Source organism: Centruroides vittatus, unplaced genomic scaffold (assembly GCF_030686945.1).
Source record: "Centruroides vittatus isolate TY-2023 unplaced genomic scaffold, ASM3068694v2 contig_356, whole genome shotgun sequence".
NCBI classification, from domain to species: Eukaryota; Metazoa; Arthropoda; class Arachnida; order Scorpiones; family Buthidae; genus Centruroides; species Centruroides vittatus.
This window is the reverse complement of record NW_027122179.1, coordinates 464,951-484,811: the sequence shown is the minus strand read 5'-3', so window position 1 is coordinate 484,811 and position 19,861 is coordinate 464,951. Positions and strand designations below refer to the sequence as shown.

The 19,861-nt window shown below is 29.8% G+C and overlaps 2 protein-coding genes across 4 annotated transcripts in view; one reads left to right on the top strand and one right to left on the bottom strand.

Annotated features, from left to right (window-relative positions):
* Positions 1-4,601, bottom strand: part of LOC136974787 (cytochrome P450 3A21-like) — a 174,276-nt gene extending 169,675 nt beyond the window's left edge. Inside the window, exons 1-2 of the mRNA XM_067269735.1 lie at positions 4,484-4,601; positions 2,568-2,664 (exon numbers count right to left, since the gene is read on the bottom strand). Of these exons, the coding sequence (XP_067125836.1) occupies positions 2,568-2,664; positions 4,484-4,545 (159 nt within the window). The 5' untranslated portion in view covers positions 4,546-4,601. The remainder of the gene's footprint in view (positions 1-2,567; positions 2,665-4,483) is intronic.
* Positions 1-19,861, top strand: part of LOC136974784 (cytochrome P450 3A8-like) — a 399,348-nt gene that overhangs the window by 204,299 nt on the left and 175,188 nt on the right. The window lies entirely within an intron of this gene.

Genomic DNA, 19,861 nt, shown 5'->3' with positions numbered 1-19,861 from the left:
AATTAGAAAAGGGTAATCCAAATGGAAGTTTTCGACAAGATTTAAAGTCGCTTTTAAATGATTTCTATCAATTTAGAATTAGATTAGATAACCTGGGTGGAAAACCACTCCAAACTAAAAAGAGAAGTCATTATACGAAAAATAATAAAGATGATATCCCCATTTATCGACCTACCAATAGCATGAAAAATCAAAGGAAAAATCTAACAAAAGAGACAAATAGAAATCAAAGTCGATACAAACCTCATTCAAAAGTTAAAAAAGAGAAAAATGATCTACAATGAAAAAAGGTAGAATTGGCACAATACGAACCAAACATAATCCTGTAATTGTCATTTACATAAGTGATATACCCGTAAAAATGGCCATTGATCCAAATAAAAAGATTACTCATGTCTCAAGAATTAGCGAATAGGTTATAAAGGAAAGCAACCGTAAACTTTGGAATCAAAAAGAAAGAAAAAGATGGTACTGGACGATTCATCTAAACCATCGGGATGATGACCCCAACCTTTCAATGACAACGTCATTAACTTTCTGTCATGTAAAATTGTCCGATCAGAAGTTACTTTACCGTGTGAAGAAATTATCGGTCAAGATCTTCTGGAGAAAGCGAAATTAACTATAGATTTTAGAAATTACAAGATAGTTATGCCTGATAGTAAAGTTATGCATTTTTGTTTTCACTTTCAACCTGGCACGGAACAAAGAAAAAGACGAGAAAAACCTAAACTCGAGAAAGAAGAGAGCTGGAGATAAATACAACTAAAGTTTTAGTTCAAAAACCTATATCAACTTTGCAGAATATTCCCAGAGTGATTCACCAAATAAAGAAACAAAACTTCCTAGCGAAAAATAAACAGAAACGAAATTGTAAAAGATCACGAAGAAGGTGCAATAGAAAAAGTCGACCTAAGGAGACTAGAAAATAATGTAAATACACTGTCTGCAAGAAGAACAGTTAATAGAAAATAAGAAGAGGTTTAATCAGGAAGATGACCAAAGAAACCTCGACAATCAACTGTTAGTAAGACATTCTTTTTCCACGATGGCAAGTAACAATATTCACAAGGAAAAATCAAGGTTACAAAACCGCCCATACCTATAAGAAATTATTCTAGCCATTCTAAGAAATCAATATCCCTATTTAAACCTATTTCTATTTTCTGCTCAGTTAGTTAAATGAAAAGAAAATCTCGGAAAAGAAAGATTTAAGTCTTCTCTTAATTTAATCGATATAAAATTCTTTTCAGATATTATGTCGAAATTTAAGTAGGAAATATTGAAATAAGAATGAAACTGATATAAGTTTATTAATACAAGGATAAAATGTTTGACGTTTTATCTATTCTAATGTATTTAATAGAATCTTTCTTTGTTGTTTTAATGAGAGATCGTATATAAGATGAGAATTAATTGTAAAAGATTCAAATAAATAGAGAATAACCACAGGAAATTAAGTTGTATCTATTTCAGAAATCGAGTAAAGATAACCTATTTGTTATTTTACTACAAACGAAAACTTCCTAGTTGATTGGGAATGATTAATCCTTTAATAGGCTATATGATTTAGTTCCCTAGATTATAAAATAAACAACTTAGCATTATTATTAAATTAGAATAGAGAGAGAGAGAGAATTAATTGTAATTGTTAATTATCAATACTTCATGAACCTACCGATGTCACTGATTGTAGATTCTAATTGAAATCATTAGATTTACTTTTGTTTTTGTGAGACTTTAAGAAGAGTGCTACCATGATACGCCTATAATCAACTGAGATGTTAACGGAGAATCCAAAAAGCACAATAAAGTTAATGATCTTCAGAACCTCAACAGGAGGAGAGAACAATAGCAACGAAAATAGGAAATATACAATAGAAAGAACAACTTCCTAACTTTCAGGAGATACGTTCGAGCATAAACTGCTCTGACTGAACAACTTCCTGAGAGATAAATTTTTAATTGAGAAAATACATTTAACGTATGTACGCGTATATAATTTCTATTTACAAATTGAACTGATTTGTTTATAACGAGTGACAAATATATAATTTTAAATAATAATCATTTATTGCGATTGTAAAGGCACAGTTATGTATTAACAATTTTATTTTGCTTAATTTTGAGAGAGAGCATTATAGATAACACATGTATGAAAATTGCCTATATCTGTTAAGAAAAATCATGCCTTTTTAAAATAGTGTGAATAGTGTGATTTACAAAAAGTGAAAAGCTATATGAGATTCTGACAGATATTGATATTTTAATAAGATTTTAAAAGATTGATTTAATATTATATTAATTTTTAAAAATAATTATAAATTGTATTAATTTAGTTTAATACAGCAGTTTTAAATTAGTTTAAAAGGAAGCATTTTTTACGTAGCTGATATTTATTGAATTTAATAATTTTAAAGAAAAAAATTCATTACCCGAACATTTTTCCATATTGTTTTAACCATTTTTCTGTGCATCTGTTTCTCTACATGAAAAGTTGAATATTATATTTTACATTTAAAATTCTCTGTTGTAAATTTATTTTCGAAAAAAGTAAAAATAATTACCTCTTTATTAAATTCCATTAAATTTCCGAAGAAAAAGTTCGGTTTTGGGCCTGGAATTCCGTAACGTTGAAACAATGACATCCTTTGTTTTCTCTGTCTGTAGAAATTACATGTAACTGTTTACTAAAAGTGAATTTTAGCTTTTTATCTTTGTTTATAAGTAGAAATTAAGGCGATTTATTACAATAAAAATCTTACGAATCATTAATTGTGTTTTATAGAATCACACGACTGTTGTATTCTATAAAATGACATTTATTAATTCTAAAGAATGATATGATGTAAAGATTTGATTATTATTACGTAATCATTGTTTAAAATACATCGATTTTAAGTATATTCAAAAATGCCTTAATACATATAACAACTTACCACATGGTGATTTTCTATTTAGTACAGTTGATTTTAAGCTTATAAAAAGTAATGGAATCCATTAAATTAGAATTTATACTGCGAAAATTGATTTAGTGTTGTTTTAGTAATGGAAAGTCACACTTACGTTATTACAAAATATAAATTAAGATAAATTTTTTTGGATTTTTCTAAAAGGTATATATATACTCAATGGCTAAATATTATTTGTTGTTCTGTAGTTAATGCAGCCGAGTGTAACAGGTAGAGAAACTTAGTGTTGTAAATTTGCTAAATAAACCTACCAAAATATTTAAAAATTCCCCCCGACAAGTATCTTTTTATCTCGCATGTATCACTCTTCATCTATTACTCATATTCTTATATTCTTATAGTGATTATATTATATTATGATCTGTCTCAATTACAGAAAATGAAGCAAACATGGAAAAATACATTTATTCATTTTTATTTAACACAAATTTAGAATATTCCTACAAAGGTATACATATATATATTTAATTGAAATACATTTCAAGTGATAATTATTTATTATCATTTAAATAACGCAATGTTTATCATCCTATTTTGTATGTTCAGGAGAACCTAACGAAATTGATAGAAGCTTCAGGAAACAGGAAATTTATACCGCATCATTATTTTCTTATGACTAGCTTTGTAGAATTTTTTGCATTATTTTTACTTATCCAATGCCAAAATAAGCGCCAGTTTTTATATAAGTTTATTTCCACTCGGCAAATAGCTCATCAAGAAGGTCGCCTTATGCTATAAATTCACTAAAATTCAATAAACCTGTAAAATATTTCACAGAGTTTGACCAAAACAGATTTTAAGCATGTGTTTTAGAAAATAATCCAAAATTCAGATAGAGTGAGAACATAAGTTATAATTTAATTCAAGTACGTTCATTTCATAATATGTAACACTTGTAAAATGGCTTTATGTTTCCTATTGAAACAATGATGACGTGTTCTTGACATTGTATTAGTTTAGGATTTTAGTCAGAAGGAAATCTTTAGTAATATTTATAAATAAAAATTACCAGAATATTTCAAATTAGCTCGGCTATATAAGACAAGCTTCACATTGCTGTCATTTGTTGACATACATCAAATTAAATAGTTTCAATTTAATTTATGCTAATTCACTTACGATAATATTTATATATAATAAGTTAATGTTAATTTAAGTAACTGAGTACATTTACTTGTTACGTGAATTTACTGAAACAACCGAATTTTATATACTTTCTCACGTGTAATGCATAGAAAACATGGCATAGAATAATGAAAGTAATTAACATAAATACCCAAAAATATTCTTCTTCTAAAGCTAATAATATAAATATTCTTACTCGGAAATCCAATTTATAGAAATTCAACGTATTTGTGTATTCAACGTATTCAACGTAATGTGTATTCAACGTATTCAACGTAAAATATATAATTTCAGTCTTTTAGTTCGTAATTATTAGTATATTGTTATTCAGTTAAGATTTAAATATTTGAAATAATTTCATTACAATTAATAGAAACGTCACTCACCTTATCCATAACAAAATGATGCAGATGAAAATGGAAAGAATTAATGTTAAAGTTAGATTCATTGTCGTCCTCTATTGTTTATATTCTATTCCAAGCTTCCGTAAAAAAAAGAAAGGAATCTGACGTGTTAAGAAAGCAATGTGATAAATGGAACTTCTTTTACTGAAAAATATATATTAAAAATTAACATTGTGTATTAAATTTAATCAAAGAAGACACATTTTGTCCAAAATATTTTTAGAACCTGAAGATGTCTGTAAGAACCGTCAGTCCGATTTTTAATTTTACTATTTTAATTGGATGTTTTTGATATGTTTTTTTAAAGGAACGATTTTTACCTGACGGCCTACCTAGTAGCCTCAAAGGAAAGGTCTGGTCGTCAAAGAGTGTTCTGGAACACGTGATATGAAATAAAGAGGGTTTCAAAAATATTTTGGACAGAATGTGTCTTCTTTGATTAAATAAAAATTGCCGAAAGTCGGAACTCAACAATTAAAAAATTGTGTAGTAAAGTTTAAGGGTCTGTAATAAGCAGTATAATATTTTCGTAAGAATGTACAGCGATACATTTCAATTATAAATATTCGCAAAGAAGATATATAAATATATTAATATACAATATAACAGCTTATGGCATAATTTTGTGTCGCAATCCTCCCCAGTGTTTTTCTGCCCTCTCTCCTCTAACATTTATGTAGACCTTACTTTGACATAATCTCTCCACTTTTTATGATAATGATATAAACTGTTGCTATACTATTTATGAAATATAAATAAATTGCACAATGTTGCTACTGTATAATAGTAATATTAGGCAAAATGGTTTAAACAAACATAGAGAAAATATAGAGATATAATTTTGCTTTATCTATTGATTGATAAATTCAGGGTGTTTTTCAGACATTTCTATAGTTCTACAAAACAATAATTATTATAAGATGGAATTGATAAGGAAGGTTGAAGATGATCTGTTCATGAACCTGTGAGGAACCGCTGAAGATATTATGTAGTAAATACGATAAGGCAGGTTTATTGAAAATAATTGTCAGATTTGACACAATTTATTCTACGTAGCAAGTTTTCTGCAAATCTCGATAATACGAAACAACATCGTAGATGTGTAGACAGTTTGGGCGTTTTATAATGATTTTTTTAATTTGCGATATCTCGCTTAAAATTTGTCGTAGATTTGATCTGTTTTCTGTCTGTTATCTCGCACATATCACACTTTACGACTGTTCAATTTAAAATACGATGTTGGTTTCAGAAGTTTCTAAAATTAGAAATTTCAAAAATTAAAAAAAAATGTTGCAATAAGAAACTGATTAATTTGTTATATACGTTAAATATACAGGTTTATATTCTCACAAATAAAAAAGACTGCAGCTTTCTAAACCGATGTAGCGTGACAATATGGCTTGGAAAGAAAGTGGTTGATTTCCAAAATCTATGTCAATAGACTTTCTTGTATCGATCATTTATATTTAATTCTTTTTATATGTCATTTACACTATTATAATTACAGTGGACTATAATAATCAACTGTTACCGTATTGTATTGATGAGTACATGTATTCTTACCTATTACAAAAGTATTAGAATAACTGTATGTACAGTACTTTATATTTTAGAAATATTTATGGCTGGAGGATTTTAAAAACACGCGTATTTGTTGAATAGGATAAATACACATATAAACTTATTTAATTCCAACTATAAATAGATGAGAATAACGATTTATGATTGTTTGTTTACGTTTGTAGCTGACAAAGTGTAGCTGAGAAGCTGTGGCATTTTCTAAGAAATGTCTCACCCCACAAACGTTTCTCGGTGCATATTTGTTGAATGATAGATATTTATTTATAATATACCAATTACAGCTTAACAGGCGTGTGAACAACGATTTTATCGTCCTATAAACGAAAGAAGGGTCTTCCGTAGACTTAACATGGGAAGAAGGGATTTTGTAAATAAATTTAAAAATACGAGGTAATAACAAGTATTTTGTTTGTTTAAACAGACTTGTTCTATGTAGGTAGAAGTCAATCAGTGCTTAAACCGCTAACAACTAGTTAATTACGAAAGGAAAATAATGCGTTCTCCAATTGGAGTAGTGAGCTTTTTGAAAACTAAACCGGTTCTATCAATGGAGGAATAAAGCCGGATGCACACATGCGGCGCTGCAAGGAAAAGCGGCAGAATGACATCACTTTTTCTCGCTGCAGAGGTCTATTTCGTGCCGCTTTTCTCGTGCCATGAAAATTGGTTGAATTCTATCTTTCGTGGCGGTCGCCGCCAAGACGCGTTTCTATCAGCCAATAACAATTCGTCTGGCAGTCACGTGAGAGAATACACTCATGTGATGTTTTAATGGCGGAAAGTTTGACGTGGTTAATCGAGATAACTAACATCAGAATAAAGAGGAAAGAATTATAAATTTAACACAAATTCTACACAGATACAGTAATCATATATTATTTAATTCAAAGAACAAAACAACCGGATCTTACTCGAAATAGTACTCTTTATCGAGAGATCTTAATCGAAGAATAAGCGCTATTTTGTACATCAGTTCCTTATCGATCCAAAATCGAGATATTTTGGCAAGAATCTTGCCATGATATCTCTAATTCAAAATCTCCATTCGAATCTTCGACGAAATCTTCTAGCTAAATAAAACAAGCCGTACAAAACAAAATTTGTAAACACGAGGATAGCGGCAGTGTCGGTATCGTTCGCCATCTTGAATACTGAACGTATGCGCCGAAATGTAAACGGATGCCGCTTGTGTGTTTGTGGTGCCGCGCGGCGAAGACGCGTTTGCGACACCACTTTTCCATGCCGCGCCGCATATGTGAATCCTCCTTAACTGAAAAAGAGGTAGAAATCAAAGCTTTCATGGATTCTGTAAGGAAGAACAAAAAGTGTCAACTAAAAAGTTGCAGAAAAATGGCGTATTATTTACGCTATTGTACAGACTAAACTATGAACATGGGAAAATGTCTACTGAAACAGCTAATGCCTGAAGTCCGGATCAAATGACCTCTGGAGAAATAGACAATAGGCAAATTCAATAGATGTGAAGAAAAATCCAATATCGAGTTGCATTACTTTTCCGCCATAAACATTTAAAATTGCGTGTCACTTCATTTCTTCCGACATTTTATTTTAAAAATTGTATTGTTAATTATTATATAACGGCAAAAAGTTTAATTTCGAGGATTGACGTGCGTTTCATAAAAGATTATCAATGATAATAACGAATAAAATCTTCATTAAATCCGACCCAAGTACAAATGTGAAACATTATCGTTCAATACTTCACTTTCCGACTTTTTACCAACAAAATTTAACAGCACAAATCCCTATATACAAAAACCTTTAAAATTTTAAGTGTTTCTGTATTTCTCGACGTTTAAAGGTCCGTAAGTAGAAAAATGTAAAAGTCTAAAGGGTTAGCTTTTGACCGATCGCCATATTTATCCTCTGTTATTTATAACAACCAGAAAAGTACAAGATAGGCATGCGCGTTTAAAGAAAACAAAGTGAAAGCTGTTAAAGTCAAGTGTAGTTATCAATGCACATAACGATGATTGAAGACTAGCGATAACTTATTGCGGTGTTACGAATTAACAACTGGTTAATCGATGCTTTCAACGTCGATATGCTGATTATAAGTTATCGAATGTATATACAACTGATCAGAACACATAAATAATTATATTTTTCACTTAATTTCAGATAAATCCAATGTGGAAATTAGGTTAAGGTTACCATATTACTTGATTCGAATTATACGAAACTGGAATATGATTGTTTTTCAACAGGTTACTTATCTTTATAGTAAATTAAATGTGAATATAAATATGTATTGTGTATTGATCATTCCAAAAGTAAATTAGAAAAAAAAGTTAATTAAAAATAAGATAGTCTTGGTATGTGAAAAAGTACACAGAAGTTCGTTTATCCGGAACACCCGAGAACATACTAAAGCCGATTACAAAATTCAATATACAAGTCTTATTTATAACAGCAAATAGTTTAATAAATAGTAATAAAGAGAATAGTGAATTCAATAATGTAAAAAACTAAAAATAATGTAATATCAAAGACTTTTAATACATTAACAACTTACTATAATAGAATTAATGGCATTAATGCCAGTTTTGTTAATTTCTTTTACAGTTGTACTATTACAGAATTTAAAAATTAGCTAATATATATACACTTACCACACTTCGAAGTCGTTTTACTCTGTTCGAAAACACATTTGTGTAAACTATATTGTGTTATTAATTAAAACCTATCTGTACGAGGAAAGTGAATTATTAACATATTACTATGGTCTACATTAGACGAATGCAACTTCGATTGTTTGTCCTTCACTTTTCAACGAGTAGTCGTTCGATTTACAGATTTACTTTCGTATAAATTTTGATTTATTATCTGATTTTGTATGAAATTTACTATGAGAACCTAATTGCCGTCAATTAAATATAAACAATTTAAATTTAACTTACTATGTATTAAAGTAAACGATTCACACTACAATTCAGTGTGTAAATTACTGGAAAACGTTTATTGAAATAATACATAAAAAACCAGTATATTTCAGGATAATTACATAGAATCAATTTTTATGTTTATTATAATTTAGCTTTTATGATTTTTCTCTCAATTATTTTCTGGAATTATTGTGTTGATTTGTTGACCAGAGGGCATCCAACGAATCCAGTCCAACTACAGCCCTCTATAAACAGAGTATGGTCAACTCGGGGTAAAAATATGATTGACTATTGCCGATCACGTGGTTTATGGACGCCATTATGAGGCCAGCTTCCGATCCGCTTATGACAAGTGAGTGTCAACCAGCTATTTATTCCGATAAATAACAGAATTAGAAACTTTATATACCAGGTAATTCCGATCTAAAATAGGTTCTAAACATCAAGTTATTTCTTACTTTGCTATACTGACGTTAGAAATAATTGTTTCAGCGTTTAGATCTGTCGATACATCTGTATCGCTCTTAAAGCTACCATATAAAAATAGATCATGCCAGGTTGATCAACAGTTAATTGCTCAAATAGAGATCTTAAATTCAAACTGCGTCGATTTCCTAGTGATGAAGCTAGAAAAAAAATATGGGCGATTAAAGTAAACGGGCTGGATGAAAATGAAAAATTATGGATTCCTGGAAAACATGCAGTACCTTGTGAGGTAAGAATCAGAATTTTTATTAGAAAGGTCTTCTCTTTGCCTGCCTATTTAATTGTACTGTACATATAAATGGTTAGATTTATTTATTTATTTTTTTTATAAAATATAAATATTTCCTAAACAATGCTTACGTAATATTAATACGTGTTTTCCAATGACTAGCACATAATATGTAGAAGCATTTTCATTCTGTATTTAAGCGATTTTAGCTTAAAATGAAGATCTCCAAGTTATATCGGAATGTGACTTAAAAACATTTCAAGGAAATAAATAAATAAATATTTATTCATATACCGCGACAGACAGACATGATCATAGTGGATCTTTCTGGGTATAATTAGCGTGACTAAAATTAAACTACAGTTTCCAGAAGAAATATAACTATGAAACGTTCTGATATATCTACAATCAAGCATCCTCATATGTAGAGTTTCAACGTCGTACACCATCAAAACATTTCTTTTATTTTTTTTGAACATATAACTGTTACATTTCAAATAATATTTCTTTTTGAAAATAAAAAATATGAAAAATATATTGAAAACAAAAGTAACAACATTACAGGCTTAAAATCATTATTAACTATAGCAATATACATATAGAAATTTCAATCAAGTCACTGTTATCAATCGGTTTAGATTTTATATTTTTATAAATATTATTTTATTGCAAGCGAGAAAGGTTTTTAATGCAATGTGTTATAGAATAGAGATAGATGCATCATATAAATATTCTCAAGCAAGTTTACAATCCCTGTCTGTTCTTCGTCACAGTTTAATGTAAATTCAATTTCTACAGAAGAAATATTTGAACAGTTTAATACTACACATAACAATATACTGTATTATAAAAGTCTTTCTCTTTCTATATATATATATACATATACATATATAGAAGAAGAGAGAGAGAGAGCAAAGTAAGTCGAATATATGACATTTCCGAAAATTTCACTATGGAGCATTCAATTATTACACAGAAAATAGAAACTACATAACCAGAAAATAAAAGTAAAAATGGGCTGTATAGGTCTTTCATGGATGATGTTCGAATATTCGAAGTGATTTCGTTAATGCTGAAATCTAAATCATGATTAATGAGACCAGCCTGTGATATACGAGAGATACTGAAAGAAAAAGTAAATTTATTATTAATCTTATAATTATCAGAAATTTTATGATGGGTAAACATAATACTGAATAATATATAACATACACTTTGCTGACAGAATATCTGTACTTAAAGTTCTTGTTTATTGCATATGCTTTGATTAATGTTACAAAGGAGTCTTTCGAAATGATAAATTTTCCTTTTTTCTCTTTCTTAGTTAATGCAATAAGACGCACTTCTTCGGAAATTAATGACATGTAATTGTCTAGAATCCATTTTATATTAATATCTCTAGGTAAAACGTTACCGTTTACCTTAATATGATCTGTAATAATTTTTCCATCGCTGGATTGAGAACTCAGTTGAAACAGAAAGATTTATATCAATAGACTGAATACTAAGTGAATATACTAAAATTCCCATATAATTAAAACCTTTTACTAAATTTAATAAGCTAATTCGATATAAATAACCATTCATGGTCAGCATCGTTACTTTTATAAAAGGAACATAAAAAAAATAGCTGTAACCTATTTGATACCCTATTGTAGCTAATGAATGTAGAATGTATCGATCTAAAGGTTTATGAAATGGATAAATCAGGTTAGGTCGTCCAAATGTTTTAATCTAAAAGCACGTAATAAATGGTGGTCTTTTGAATCGACTGTGTCTTTAATTTACAAAAAAAAATGGTTGATTTTGTCGAAACCGTGTTGTGTTTGATTAGTGTGTACAGGCACGATGAAGTGACGTTTATTTTTTCAACACTAGGCTAGTTGAATCTAAATAACTAACTAAATAAAGATTCAACTAGCCTAGTGTTGAAAAAATAAACGTCACTTCATCGTGCCTGTACACACTAAAAAAAAATGGATAAATGTTTAACTTACCAAAACGAAACCATTGTAAACACTATTCTTTATTATTGCACACGAATGTTTTCCACTAGAAATAGCAGAAGCAAGTTCTGAAATTGTCTCTGGAACAGGATCATAATGCTCTGTAGTTAAAAACGATATCAACATGCTGCTGTAAAACAAAATCAGCATCGAGGATGAAACTAGAAATGTTTCAATAAAAATTCTGATCGCAAATGTGTTTTGGTTATCCAAATTTCCACCTGCAACGTATAAAAAGTTAATTGTTAAAGTTAAAGAAGTTTCTTATACCATTAACAGTTAGTTATTGGTCCGTGCCACGTAATATGTCAATCAGTTACAGTTTTCTTGGTTTTCTTCAACTGCTTTATGCAAAATAAGTTAGTTTTCGGTATAAACGCATAAATTTTCCCAATTTCTTATAGATAGTCGTGGTGCTACTGAGAAGCAGCACCTAGCAGATTGCCTATGTTGTGCATTGCATTATCCCATTAAACGTAAATCCTCAACATATGTCTAAAATACGAACTCTGCCGTTCAATTCTAAAAAAATATTTGACACAATCCCCTAATAGTACGAAACAAAAATGATTTTACTTCTTGAGAGTGTATTTTTGTCATGCTGTATTCTTAAATAACTTCTTTTAAAGGTTTTGTGAAAAACTTTCTTCGAGAAATTCACTTATTTAACATCTATTTAGGCATTAGCCTGAATACTCCGTGCGAAGTGCATTGTTTACGTGCTCACCCGTGACCAAAAGTGTTTAGTGGTTTTTCCATTTCACTAGTGGTTGGGTTGCTAATTCTTCGTTGGGTTTTCAGCCTTTTGTCTAATAAATGAGACTATTTTAATCATGCCCATTGTGGATTCGGACAGGCCAACAATGGGATTGGCAGGGTGGTGACGAATGTAATTTGGAGTTACTCAGTTGTTACTTTAATGCCTTAACTGCATCAACTCTCGCTGTTGGTCAAACTTACCACTGGCGATTAGAAGTAATTCCTTTCGTGGATAATCACGAAAAATTACTTGTGCTTTAATTCTTCACGTAAAGGATTGACCATTTTACCATTGTTTTGTTTGTTATATCAATATTACAAATGTACACTACTGTACATAGTTTATATCAAACCTATCTCTTAGATTTGAATTACAAATTGTGTGAATTCCCTTAACTTGATTGGAAAAAATGCCGAAGAAGTACGAAAATATTTTAGTTTGAGTCCAACGTTTAGTCGTTTCGTTTAAAAAGAATTCTCGATGTTGCAATTCATTAAATACAAATCCGCAAATAACTGTACTAATAATTATCATAATCCATATCTACAAATAGAAAATTTATTGTATATTACATTATATCCAGGGCGTAATTAAACTACGTGCCAAAATATTAAGAATAGGTTTTACAGTCAAAAGATAGTGAAAAGCCGTATAAATAATTAAGCTGAATAATTCACAGAACTGCTGAAAATGTCATCTAATAAAGCATAACTGAGTCAGTTTTTATGCATATCAGATTTCTAAAAACGTTTATTGTGAATCTTTAAGCTTATATTTACCCCAGAATGTAACTTTAAAATGTTGGCACGGAGTTCTTTTACACCCTTTACATTAAATTTTATTAATATACTAGAATAAACTAAAACATACTTCGAAAGAAAAGGGTTCGACAACTGAAGACTCGTTGTTTATCGGTAGCGCTATTTTAACCACAAATCTGATACTAGACAAATAGACTGGGGAAGAGATATAAAATTGTCTGTATCGTTCTTCTGTTACAAGAAGTGGAAAGAAAATCATATCTGCTTTCTGGAAATAGAAATATTTTAATTAATTTTACTGTAGATTTTATTGTAGTCTACTCTTTTATATGAAGTAGCAATACGTAGGCCTACAGCATTTTCATAAGATGATAGTAGGTGTTTTAAACTCTCTGTACAAAGAACTATTGTATAAATCTCAAACAAATATGAAATACACACTGTATTGATAGAGATATTTAATTTTAGATAAAAAAAAATTAATTTCGAGATAATTTCAAGGCCTATTCCATTGATAGTAACATATGCAACGGTGTTAATAGAAATCATAATGAAATTTTTAGTGAAAGTAATAATGAAACATTACGTTATCCAGCAACTGCATCAAGGTTCCAATTTCTGTCCCATTTTCTATTTTCTTGTAAAATACTTTTGGAATTGGTTTTACTAATTCGTATCTACATAAATGATACAGGTTCTGTATGAGCTTTTCCGAAAGTATATTATCATAAATATATTCAAACAGTTTTTCTTCGATTTTGAATATCTACAGGATGATTCAAAAACCTCCATACACGTATAAAGCACTTAAATTGTTATATAGCTGCTACATTTCACAGAATATGATATATGTGAGCGAGGTTTAACTGAATACATGAATTCTTTATTTTTGATTTTTTAGGGAACATATTGGCAGATGTGTTAACATGCTGTACCATCTACAGCATGTTAACACGTCTGTCGCTGAAAAATCACAAGTGTACTTGTGGTGAAAAACTTTGAATCAGCCTGCATAATTAAATGTCTATAAATTTAGACATTGTAAAAACAAATATTAATTTTATAGAAATATTTTTTTCTTACTGAAATTTCAGTTCTTCTTGCAGAAGTTTAAAAGTCTTAGTACTTGGACTCGAAATGACCTGTTTGTGATCATCATCCATTGTCATGGTATGTTCGTTCTGAAAGTATATGTATTAATCTTGATATGATTTTTTTAACTAAATATATCTTACCTGATCTCCTGCTAACTTCCAAATAAATTGATTGGTGTCAACTACAATAATAAAAAATTATACAACTCGTACATTGAACATGTTTGGTATTGTGTAGCATATTTTTATATTGTTTTCTTTTGTTCTTTTATTCAAGTTTTAAACTCTTATGGTACATTATTCAAACTTTTTAAAGTACTAAAAATCCTTTATTATAATTGTATATACTAATATACATGCTAAATATCTATAATTTACACCAACTTAATGAAATTTAACCTGTACATTTGACAATGCTTCGCAATGTAATAGGTATTATCATTTTCCTATCTTTTACTTTGTCATTTTCATCATACGTAAAGACATATTAATGAAAAAATAATATCTATATAACACCGCTACAAAATTACCACAGATACAGATAGGTTTATGGTTATAGGTTATTATGGTTATAGAAACAATAATAATATTAATTGCTTTATAATACAGTGGAGGGTGTATCACTATAATCTATGGTCGGCTACAAAAGTTTATTTCACAAACTATTCCAATAGTTGATAGGAATATGTTAGATAAGGCACCTATGTGGTGCAGGTGGTTTTGATGATTTAATTTACTTAAGTGAGCAGTTCAGAGTATATCACTATAGTCTAAAGTCTGCTATGAAATATATTAGCACCGTCTCATACTATTGATGTTGAAGAGGTGAACAATTTGGCATTTATGTCGTTCAAATGATTTAGTTATGTACATTTGCGGAAAGTATCCTAGGCAATTTGAATTAGTGTAGAAATCACCTATGTGTTACGGTAGAGAGGTGAAAGTCCCATTGCAGATTTTATGTATTTCACCGAACTTTTGGACCTATTTTATATATAGAGTTCAGCAATCCCAAGGAAAGCACTGAGAATTAACTTATAAAGAGGATGGAGGTGAAATGGAATGTCCTAAACTCAGCATTGAATGTAAACACTAAAGACCTGTTACCAATTTGTACTACCCTAACTGCTACAACAGAAACATTCACAGACTGTATTCATCCCTTAGGAAGAGCTAGTTTTTATCGAGATAATTTCGATTATAGAGGTTTCCCAGCATAAATTAGCTAACTGTTATTTACTTATGTGAATATATTTTTTTTTCTATATTTTTTTCTATATTCTATTTTTATAGCTTATTTTAATAAATTCATTAAAATGATAGTAGATATGCTCATTATTGATCAAGATTCGTTTTCGTACTGGCCATTGATATCCTTCTTTATTGCATATCAGCATTAAATTATGTCTTGGTAATTCATATCTGATACAGTCCATTAGTATGTGTGTTGGGGTTTCCTCAGTTCCGCAGTTTTCGCAAAGACCGTCACTCCCATGATTAAATCTTCTGTGGTAGTCTGCAAAATCTCCGTGTCCTGTCAGAAATCTTGTATTTTTATGGTGTATAATAAAGTAACTATTCGTAACTCTTTGGTTTATATCCGGTAGATATTCAAATAGTTCTCTGCCTGTTCTTGACTCTTCCCATCTTCTTTGCCAAATGATTAAATATTTATTTTTTATTTCTCTTTTTATATATTGCTCTGACAGCTTACTGTATATTTCCTTTAGTGTTAAATCACTGGCCTCCTTTGCCAAGTTATCCGCCTTCTCGTTGCCAATGTTTCCCATATGGGCTTTAACCCAACTAAGTTGTATCTTGTTTATTCCAATTATGATGTTTTGTCTAATACTGTTTATAAGTTCATGCGTATTGTTTGGGTCATTAAGTGCCTTTAGTATTGATTCACTATCCGTGCATACTAGTATTTGTAGATTCTTCTTGTTTGTATTGATCCACTTTATTGCCTGGTGGATTGCAACCAACTCTGCTTGGTAATTATTACATCTGTTATCTAGTTTAAATTTTTTGTGACATTGCTCACGTGTTCTTGTAAAATAGATGAAGGCGGCACCCACTCCCGTTGAACTTTTTGAACCGTCCGTATATACTCTGTGAGGGTGTGATTCATTGTATTGTGTGATTTTGATATGTTTCCATTCGAATCTTTTCAGATGTTGATGCACTTTTAGTTTCTGTTCTATTATGTCTCCGTTTCTGAGGATATCATGGGAATTTATATTCTGTTTAATTATATTTCTGGTGTCTCTTCTTTTATTCACTTCCAGATCCAACGGTAGCAGTCCGGCCATTACACATAAAGCGTCGTTAGATGTAGTGCTATGGCAATCTGCTAAAGAAAGTTATATGAAAAAACTCTGATGAACTGGTGTCTATTTAGGGGTTAAAAACATGAAGAAAATCCGTAAAATCTCACCCAGCCAGCTGTTTGTTGAGGCACGAACCCACAAATAGTGTTTTGTAGTTTTATTTACTGGACATTAGTCGAAAGTAGGAAACAAAATTAAAAATAATTATGTAAAGGTGAATTGCGTGTAAACATTCTAAAAACATTGGCAGATTAAACGCATTACGTGTCGATAAAATGTGGGTTCCCGCAATTGTTGCATAAAGAGATTTAGTGTTTGGAATTTCTCTGCCTTTATGCAACAATTGATCGCTTCTTAAAGAAAACCTTTTTTCAGAAAATGGCTATTGATCAGGTGTTAGAAATGTACAGGAAATTCAGGATATTTCACGCAGGTTGGCCTATGATCAGGCAGGAACACGCGACCTGAATATAGTAGTATTAATCATTTTGTAAATGGTGAACCTTATATGTTTTAATTTCGTATCTTGAGTTAAACGATAATATCACTGTATTTAATTTTAAAATTTAACAGTATATTTTAAATTACCAGTACCAGTTCTTAGACGATTCACAAAATCTCGGAGACGACCTTTCTTTTGAGGCTATTGCCTCCGCAGAAAAAAATGTGAAATCAGGTAAAAGCGTCATCTGGTGTTAATGCCACATTCATAATATCACATTTTCAAGTAAAATGTTAATAAAAAGATTTTGTGAATCGTCTAAAAATTGCTAATGGTGTGAACGGCGAGAAGGAAAGACAAAAGCAAAGTCTTATCTTTGTATAGTCGTACTTATATATTTATTAAATGTAAATAACGCCGGCCATGTACTTTTTATTAATCTTTTACTTTAGTATATTTTAAAATGTTTATATGAACAAGAAAAAGCTAACAAATAAGAGCTTACTAACTTCATAAACGAGGCTTCATAAACGGGCAGGATCAATACAATAAACATTTGAAATTGTGAAATCGATTGTGCATATTTGTTTTGTGACTGAGGTATTAAATATTTTATTATGAAAGGACATTATAGTAAAAACTTTCTAAGAAAACCTGAAATTAAATTATTTGCAAGCATCAAAATCGTTCGATTTAAGTCATATTTGTATATACAAATAATATCTTTTCGAAATCATAGTTATTCACTATAATATTGTGAAAAAATGAATATATTTAAGTAATTTTATTCAAAGTTGAGGTGAATTATTAATTTTTCTATATTTAACAAGAAGAATTTTGTTTACTTGAAACTGTGTCATCTCCATGGTTTGACGTAAATATTTGCAAAGAAAGCAACAAGTAATTATAGACATTATTTTTAATTTACTTTTTTATGGAAATAAATACCTGGAAGGAGAACAGTAACAATATTGTCATGTTGATAATAATAATAAATTTTCGTTTAATTACTTGTAGTAAGTATTTTCGTAATTAAGTAAATGTATTACATTGGTCAATCGGTCACCTGTAATATCGGTCACCTCTCAACAGCGGCCATCTGTAAATACAGGCTATTTTTTTCAGAAACTTTTTTTAAAGCAAACAAGACAGACATTAAGCAGCACTTTAAACAATATCCGTTGTTGAGAGGTTTGAATGTCATATTTATTTTCAATGTTTGGAATGTTTGTTTCAATTGGAATGTTCTGAATATGTGCAGAATACAAAATATGAAATTTATTATCCAGAAAGGCATGGAATGAGAGAATAAGGCAGACGAACACACGGGAAAGTTTCCAACAGGAGATGAGTTCTGGATGGACTTTTATCGTAAACTGATCTCTAGTGCTCTAATGTACTATACGGGTGCTCCTGCTACCCACTTATTTTGATCAGCTTGGAATTGATAAAATTTCCTGAAAAATATGTGTATTATATGTGTTTTAATATACAAATATAAATTAGTGAAATACATGGATAAATAATCTGAAAGAAAATACACATAAGACATATAAAACTTGAATGTTTCTAACAAACAGTGACATCTGATGATAGCCGATTTGCAATTGCCATCATCGTATGCTAGCACACTGTTAAAATGTGCCTGATCTGTCTTACTTCCCTTTCTTCCTTCTGTAACTCTCGAATAAAATTAAGAAAATTTCACAATTTTATTCGAATTTTTTTTTTTTTTTGCTTCCTTAAATTTTGAAATAACGAAGTTTTCTATATAGAGAAGGGTCGAATTTAACGTAGGTTTTCTTCGTTGTTATCATTTACAAACTCATCCCTATTCTCGAAATTAGACTTTTTATCATTGTATAATAATTAAAAATATATTTAAAAAATTTTGTAATAAAATCCAATTCATAACACACAAGTTAATTTATTTATTATGATTAATAATATAAAAGTTATTTTTAAAATAAAATCTGTTAACGGCTGGGAATGATGTGCCATATAGGTGTACTACATTGCTGATGGCAAAATTAAAATAAAAACATTTCTATTAACGTAAAATTATTTTAACGGATCGTGATTGTTTGGTAGAATATCGAGTTATTATCGTATTTGATTAACACGATTTTCACTTAAGTGGTAGCATTGAAATTAATTAATTGCGTTAAGGAAGGACAGGGAAGGACGGACAAAAACTGAGAATTTAGTTCAACGATATTGTCAAATTGCACCTCAGTGAGATTAGCCAGTACTAATTTCATTATAGTGCTTGCAAACCCTTGTCCGATACATATTGTTTGCCCTGCTCAAACTTTTTGTTGATCCTCAGATAAAAATCTAAAACCACGAATAATTTTCAATAATAGCAATTTAAAAACTTTTAAATAAAATAGATGTAAACATAATTAAACTATACTTATCATTTATTTACCTGTAGAAATTAAACTTATCAGGTTCACTCCAATAAGTTGGATCATTTTGCAAAATTTGTATTGAAATCGTTATAATACTACCTTTCGGAATGATGATGTCTTTATAACGATAAACTTCCGCACATGTATGATTTAGACTTCTACTTATAAAAATATTTATAGGTAATATATTTATTATATTTTCTATTTAACTTTTTAAGTTTTTAATAAGTTTCACATTAATGGGATTGGCAGAAAGCGAAAAGTTTCAGAGATAACTTGATCTAGCAACTGAAAATTGGTCAAGTCAGAATACCAGATATCCTCCTGAAAATTAATGGAAATGCTATAATT